Source organism: Vulpes lagopus, chromosome 7, assembly GCF_018345385.1.
Source record: "Vulpes lagopus strain Blue_001 chromosome 7, ASM1834538v1, whole genome shotgun sequence".
Lineage (NCBI taxonomy): Eukaryota > Metazoa > Chordata > Mammalia > Carnivora > Canidae > Vulpes > Vulpes lagopus.
Genome location: NC_054830.1, coordinates 164,149 through 171,688, shown reverse-complemented (window position 1 = coordinate 171,688; position 7,540 = coordinate 164,149). Strand labels below are relative to the sequence as shown.

The 7,540-nt window shown below is 69.7% G+C and overlaps 1 protein-coding gene across 1 annotated transcript; it reads right to left on the bottom strand.

The window, feature by feature from the left end:
- Window positions 1–240: 240 nt before the first annotated feature.
- Window positions 241–7,130, bottom strand: CDC34 (cell division cycle 34, ubiqiutin conjugating enzyme). Its single transcript, XM_041763720.1, has 5 exons — window positions 6,842–7,130; window positions 4,639–4,725; window positions 4,446–4,543; window positions 3,566–3,700; window positions 241–813 (listed from the first exon to the last, which is right to left on the bottom strand). The coding sequence occupies exons 1-5, from the start codon at window positions 7,016–7,018 to the stop codon at window positions 600–602; spliced, it is 711 nt and encodes a 236-aa protein (XP_041619654.1). The 5' UTR covers window positions 7,019–7,130; the 3' UTR covers window positions 241–599.
- Between the last annotated feature and the right edge of the window lie 410 nt (window positions 7,131–7,540).

Sequence of the window (7,540 nt, the reverse complement as noted above, 5' to 3'; positions counted from 1 at the left end):
CCGGGCCTGGTGGTCAGCCCACCCCGAGGTCCTGCGGGGTGGCCCCGGGCTGCCAACAGCTGTCCCGCCCCAGGCAGCAGTTAACCCAGCAGCTTCCTTGTGCCCGGACCCCAGATCCCTGCAGGGCCCCCCTCAATCTCCCCGGGCACCGGGGGTCCCGGGGCCATGCCCCCCAGGGCCTGCTGGCACCCCGTTCTCCGCAGCCCTTCGGGGAGGCCAAGGACAGGCTGCTTCTCTAGCTTCTCATAAAGTCATTTTATTTAGATTCCAAACAAACCAAAGCAGAGAGAAGAGGTGACCACAAGTGAATCCGTCCACGCGCGAGCTGGGGGCCGTCTCTGGCTCCAGCCGCAGGGGCTGCAGACGGGCGGGGCCCAGGGCCCCCAGGCCTCGCCACCCCGCCTGGCGGGCTCCGAGGGACGGGGCGAGGCAGGCGGCCCCTGGGAAGCAGAGGACCCAGGACACACGCGGGGAGGGCGACACCCGAAAGGAGACCCCCCAAGGGCCGGGCAGCGTCCCTCCCGCGCGGCAGTCTCGGCGCCACACAGTCCGGGCCTGCTGAGGTAAAATCTGTTAAGTTTATTCTCGGGGTCGCGGTGTCAGGACTCCTCGTTGCCGGAGTCGTCCTCGTCATCCCCGAAGCAGCTGTCGGCCTCGGCCTCGGCCTCGCCGTCCTCGTAGTAGTCGTCGTAGAAGAGGTCTGAGCCCTCGTCGGGCGCGGGGGCCTTGGTCTTCACACAGTACTCGGCCAGCGTGGTGGGCACCTTCACGCCGTCCCGCTCCGCGTCCACCTTGGTCCCCAGGACCTGCTTCCTGCAGGAGACACGCCGGCGGGTTAGGCCGTGCCCCACGGGCTCCTCCCCGGGAGCCCAGCCCGACGCCAAGGCAGGGGCCAGCCGGGCAGCACACAGGGCCACAGGGCCGTGGGCCCGGAGCACACGACACGCTTCTGCATGACGCTCAGCGCGCCAGCCACAACACCCCACCTGACGCAGCGTCAAGAGCTTGGTCACCGGGGCGACGGGATTAGGGCTTCAGCCTGAACTTCCTGCTCCTGTGTTCAGGGCCTGCCCCAGCATAGCACCCGCCACACGAGGAGGGACGGAGGGACAGAGGGACAGGTAGACGGGGTGGACAGGACAACAGGTAGATGTGATGGACAGAAAGATGGGTGGACAAGTGGATGGGTGGACAGAGCGACAGGTGGACGGGGTGGATGGATGGGTGGACAGGGTGGACGGAGGGACAGGTGGATGGAGGGAACAGGTAGATGGGGTGGATGGACGGATGGGTGGACAGGTGGACGGGGTGGCGCAGACCAGCAGCACCAACACGAGAACGGGCCGGAGGACGCCGAGGCTCCCCCCACGCGCTGCTCTCCCGCAGACCCGCCCGGCGCCGCTCTGGAGGCGGCAGCGTCCCCACCTGGAGCCCAGCGGCCCCACGCGATCGCCCCCGGGACAGATGCCCGGCACCGATGACCCACTGACGATGCACCCTCTGGATCCACGGGCCGGCCACGCGGGGGGCGGGCAGGAGCAGCCCCGCAGCCTCCCTCACGTGGGCGCCTGCGAGCTGGCCCACAGGGAGCCTTGAGGATAAAAACAGTCTGGTTTTAATTTTGGTGCCACGTGGGAGGTGGCTGGGAAAAGAACTAGGGCGAGGCGCGGGCCGCGTGGGCAGGACCCCCCAGGTGCCGTGACCCCACAGGTCCCACACGCAGCCCCCGAGGTCGCAGAGCTCCTCCCGGAGGGGGCCAGCACCCTGCAGCGCCCGGCCCTGCCTTCCACACACACAGGCTGCGCCCGCCCAGCATCGGGGGCCAGCCTTCCCGGGACCAGGGGTGGGGGGCGCACGGAACGTGGGAAGGGGCTGCCGGCATGTGCACGGATCACCCTGGGGCCGCGTGTGTGTGGTTTGGGGGTGAAACACGCTCAGCTCACACGAGCAATACTGCAGAGATCGTTCACGAGACCCTGCTCACACCAAGCACCACTGGACCCACAAAAACGGGCTGGACCCATGGATGTGATTTCACTCTGACCAGAGAGAACAAAAACCAACAGAAAGGCAGACAGAAAGCCCCCAACTGCACCCCGTGGGGCCCAGGGGCTCGGGAGGCCGCAGGACGCCATCCCCAGGGAGCCCGTGCGGCTCTGGACGGCGCCCAGTGACTGGAGGGGGGCCCGTGCGTGAGGCCCGAGGGCGGCGTGGCAGCCGCGGAAGGCCCCAGGGACGTGGCGGGCGCTGCTGGGGGGCGGGGATCTGGAGGCCACGCAGGACGGCACCCGGGGGGTGACCCAGTAAGATCACGGGGCTTCCTTGCCGTGACTCCTCGAGCACACGTTTCTCTGTCACAAGCGCGTCACCTTCTCAGCCACGTGAGCTCCCGCAGCTCTACCTGCGTGAACCCTGCCAATCAGTGCGGCTCTGACCACGCGGGTCCCATGGCTCCGCCCCCTCGTCCCAGAGGTGCTGCGGAGCCACTGACAAGCCCCCGGGGGCGCACGGACAGGCCGCGGCTCGCTCCCTCGGGCCTCCGGACGCACACCTGGGTTGTGGCCAGTGGTTGGCAAAGCGAAGCTGTTCTGAACATTCACTTGGGTAGCGGTGTGGACGCTGCCCATTTCTCTTGAGTAAATGCTGAGACCTCGATCCGTGGGGTCGTAACGCAGGCGCAAGCACGCCTTACTGGTCTTCCTAGATAGAAGCTAAAGCAGGAACTGGAAGGTTTTGTAAACGACCTCACGAAGGGTTAAGTCGGGCAGGAGAGGCCGTAAACCCGCTCCCGAGGTAACAATGGACAATGGACACAGCAGTCACACAACCCAGCAGCACGAGGGAGGGAGAGAATGAGGTCAAGCCGCCCTGGGGCCTACGCGGGCGGCTCACGCGTCCACCCGGGGCCAGCCGGGCCCTCACCGCGTTCCGACCCCATCCAGACCCGCAGAGCGTTCGCTCCGTAAAGGGAGCTCTGGAGCTCTTCCCGGAGATGTTCGCCTCTTTGTTCCCGGGGGGATTAGCTCTGGCCAACCTACACCCCGCGCGGCTGCGGATACAGGAGCGCGCTCTGCTCTGGAAGAGGGACTTCTACACACACGTGGAAAATGCCTCCCGCCCGAGAGAGAGCATGAGCACGACGCTGAGGACGGGAGCCAGTGCTGGGGGTGAGCAGTCACGGCCACACTCACGCAGGCGGCCTCGCGGCCGAGGGCCAGGGACGGAGGCGACCACGAGGACGGCCCCGTCTTGCTCCGGAGCCAAGGAGCCCCGGTAAGACCTGCTTCAAGCTCAGCGGTGGAGGCTCGGGGGCTCGTGTACGCGCCCGTCAGGCCCGCGCGTGGCACAGACCACATAGCTGTGCTCGCAGATACCGCGTCACACGTGGTGGACACACGGCCCCCGCGCCTGCGTGATGGGGACACCTGGTGACCTGAGACACGTCACACCCGTTTCCTTAAGAAGGGTGGGGCGGGGGCCACAGAGACCAGGGGAAAGGGGAAGGACCCGTGCGTGGCTTGGGCCTGGCTGGCTGCTCCCCGGCACCGCCGTCCCCGTGCCTCACCTGATGATGTCCGTGTACTCCCGGTCCTTGCCTTTGCTCTCTTTCCATTTCCTGTACATCACAGAGGCGTCCACGTTGGCCGGGGAGAAGGTGTTCGGTTCGTTGAGGAGCGAGATGACGCTCAGGAGGATGGTCCTGGGGGCGTGGGGGGAACAGGTGCAGGGCGCTCTCTGGCCTGGCCACACACCTCGGGCCACGGCATTTGTGGGCACACCCGGAGCCCGGCTCGCAAGCTACCCCCAGGCCCAAGTGTCCCTGGCGAGCTCCCAGACACCCTGAAGCCAGCCCAGAGGCCCCCCGACCCACAGCCCCACAGGCGACATTTGCCTGGACTTCTCACTGCTATGGGCTTTTGTCTCAGGCCCCGAGGACAGCAGGGGCAGACGTGCGGGCAGCTAAAGCGAGGACCTCCTGCGTCACCCACATCCCCGCCCCCCACACATCCTGAAGGCCAGGGCGTCCTTCTGTGACACCAGCATCTGTTACGGCTCGGGCTGGACCCAGTCGTGCAGGCCAGGAGGCAGGGAGGCCGGGCCACTTGGTGAGCGGCTCAGCCCTGAGACACAGGGGACTGGGCTCTGTGGGGGACGGAGGGAGGGGACCTCCCCGGGGAAAGGTGGAGGGACCGAGGGAGCCAGAGCAGACTCGAGATTCCCAGTGACTGACTGTTCCTGATGGTGGACGGCCCAGGGGAGCTTCAGGAAATGAGGACAGGCCTGCGAGCTGGCCCAGGGGTCTTTGGGGCCATCCGCATCCCGATGGGAGGCCAGCCAGGGCAGATCGGACGGCACTGCAGGGAGTCGTGGCCCTGAGGGAGCCCCACAGGGGCAGGGGTCCATCTGCTGAGCAGCCCCTCACACAGGGCCCGGTCCACTCTCACCTGACGTTCTGGGTGGGGTTCCACCGCTCTGAGGGCAGCTCCCCGCTCTGGGGGTCATCGACTGGGGGGTGGAGGATGGAGATGCACACGTCCCCCGTCTGCGGGCACAGGACGGAGGGATCAGGGTCCACACCGCTCACCACTTGCAGCGTGTCCCCCGACAGGGAGGCTGCAGGGCACACGGCGGACTCACCTCGTAGATGTTGGGGTGCCACATCTTGGTCAGGAACCGGAAAGCCGGCGGGGAGTAGGGATAGTCGATGGGGAACTTGAGGCGTGCCTGGGAGGGCAGAGCGCAGGAGCTCAGCCAGTGCCACCCACGGCCCCCAGCCCAGGGCCGCAGACCAGGGTGTGAGCCGGGACAGACACCCCTGCCCAGAGGCCACCTGGACCCCGCCTGCCGCACGCACCCCCCGCAGGCCCCAGGACTACTCAGGGTCCCCCGAGCTGATCCGGGCCCCACCCCGCAGCTGGGAGCAGGTCTCAGGCCATGCTCAGCTCAGGCCTGTGGGAGGGACGCGCGGCGGGCTCGGGCCGGCACACAGCCCCGGCTAGCAGGGCCCTGGGAGCTGTGCACCCCCGCACGGTGGTGGACTCCTCGGCCTCAGTTTCCAGGTTGTGGGGAAGATTAAAATAGACGCGTGTTCACTCAGCAATCACTCCCGACACCTCTGTGGGCCGGGCCCTGTGGGAGGAGATGAGTCAGCGCTGGACAGACGGGCTCTCTGCCCACAAGTGTCCATCACGGGGGGGCCAGGAAGGCAGACAGGAAGGTCACGGGGCAGACTGGGGAGGGCCACCTGCCCAGGTGACACACTGCTCAGGCCCCAGCAGGTAAAGAAGCTGCGTTGGCTTGTTTGAGCCCCAGGCCCAGACGTGGGGAGGCCTGGCCCCGGATCCTGGCGGAGCTCCAGGCCGGCAGGGGCGAGCCAGCGAGCTGGGAGCCAAAGCTGGGCACGTGTGCGGCAACTCCCCCAGGCCCGAATTTGGAAAGTCACCTTCCTGGGCAGGGGGCACTCGGGGCATTTGGGGGAAGTCCCTCTGCTCTGGGGTGACTGTGCTGAGGCCCAGGAGGCAGGCAGCTGGTTGGCGACTGCAGAGCACTCCTGGAACTCAGAACCTGCCCTGAGAGTTTCCAGTGATGGCCCTCGGGGGTGGGGGTGGGGCTCCCTGGCACCAAGCACCCACCGAGTCAAGCATCCCCCGGGGAGACCGCAGCACTGAGCAAGCTCAGGCTCAGAGAAGGAAAGTCCCCCGCTGAGGACGCCCGGCGGTAAGCCGGGAGGAGGCCTCTGAACTGCCCGTCTCTGGCACCCCGTCTGCTCACGGAGGAGGCTCGGGAGGCCGGGCTGGCAGCAGGGCGCTGGGGGAAGTGGCTGGAAGTGACGGTGGTACTTCCCTGCGCTTCCCCAGCTCCGCTCCCGCCCGGTCCCACCTGCACGAGGACCACACTGGGTGTGGGGCCCAGGCTGGCCTCCCGCAGGACAGGGCCTGTGGCAGACGCGCTGGAAATCTGTAAATCTGGCCGTGGCCCAGCTCCAGTCCCTTCTTCTCAAGTGGGATGACCCCTCCCCCCCCAAAGCCAGCCTGGAGGATCTACCCACAATCCCTTGCAACCAGTTAACCGGCAAAAGTCAGGAGCCCGAAGCCCGTGCCCTTTCCCTCCAGCTCTGCGGCCTCACCCAGGGGCCGGCCTGCCTGAGCGTCCCGGCTGCGCAGCCGTCGCCCTTGCAGCCCGAAGCAGACACAGGAGGCTGGCGAGGGCCCTAATGCGCTACTAGGTGGCCAACCCCGAATCCGTGCCCTGCGCGCCAGCGGGCCGGGCTCCCGGGCGGTGCAGAAGCTGGCCCAGGGCTGTCCACGCGCACGCCCCCTCGTCCCACTGCAGCGCCACGGTGGGGTGCTCCCCACTCGGGAGTCGCCCCGGCTGACCAGGCTGCTCCCTCACCCCGCGGCCGAGCAGGCTCAGCTAAAACATCAGCTGAAAGTGCAAACACAGACTGTGCCGGGAGCAGCGGCCGCCCCTCCCCCGCCGCCTGGCTTCTGCTCCCCACCCGCGCGGGGCAGGGCCTGGCAGGGCCTGGCAGGGCGCGCAGGCTCCCGAGCAGGGAGGGTCCTGGGCCGGCCTGGGCCGAGGGCTCGTCGCCGCCGCCCGGCAGGGAGACCCCTTGGCCCGCGCCTCTGGCCCGCGAGCACGGCCCTGCAACCTGAGAAGCTGCCCCGGGCCGTCCGGGCCGCGATGGCGAGGTCAGGAGGGCCGCCCGGGGCCTGGCTCCGGTCCTGTCACACCAGGGGGAAACGCGGCCAATGCCGGCGCGGCGGCCCTCCCGGCTGCAGGCGGCTCGGGGCCCGCGGCCGGCGGCGGGCGGGGGGCGGGCGGGGCGGGCGCGGCTCACCTTGAAGTAGCCGCCCTCGTAGTAGGTGTTGGGGGGCCCGAAGATGGCCACCTCCCAGTTGTACAGGTCGCCCTCGTCCACCAGGGTCACCCGGAAGCCCTCCACCGGCTCCTCCTGCAGCCCCTTGAGCTCCAGCAGCAGCGCCTTCTGCGAGCTGGGCACCAGCGGCCGGGCCATGGCGGCGGCGGCGGGGCCCGGGGTCGGGGGCGCGCGGGGCCGCGGGGCCGCCGCGGGGGCGCGGGACGGGCCGGGGCGCGCGCCGGCCGGGGGGACGCCGGGGCCGCCGCCGCCGCCTTCCTCCTCCTCCTCCTCGCCGCCGCCGCCGCCGCCGCCCGGGACCCCGGGGCGCTCCACTCGCTCTGGCGCCGCCGCCCGCCCGGCGCTCGCCTCCGCCTGGCCCGCGCGCCCCGCCCCGCGCTGCGCGTGCGCGCCGCCTCCGGCCCCCCGACCGCGCCTGCGCGCCGCGGCGGGGCCCGCACTGAGCCTGCGCGCCCGCCCGCGGGGCACGCCGGGAAGTGGAGTCCCCGCCCCCGGCCCGCCGAGCGCGCAGGCGCGCCCGCCGGGAGGGACGGGGGTGGGGGGGGAGGCCAAGCGCGCAGGCGCCTGGGCGCTTCCGACCCCCGGGAGGCCGCCGCCGCCGCCCGCCGCTCGGACGAGCTCCCCGGACGTCTGTGCGCGGGGAGGCGGGCAGGGCTGGGC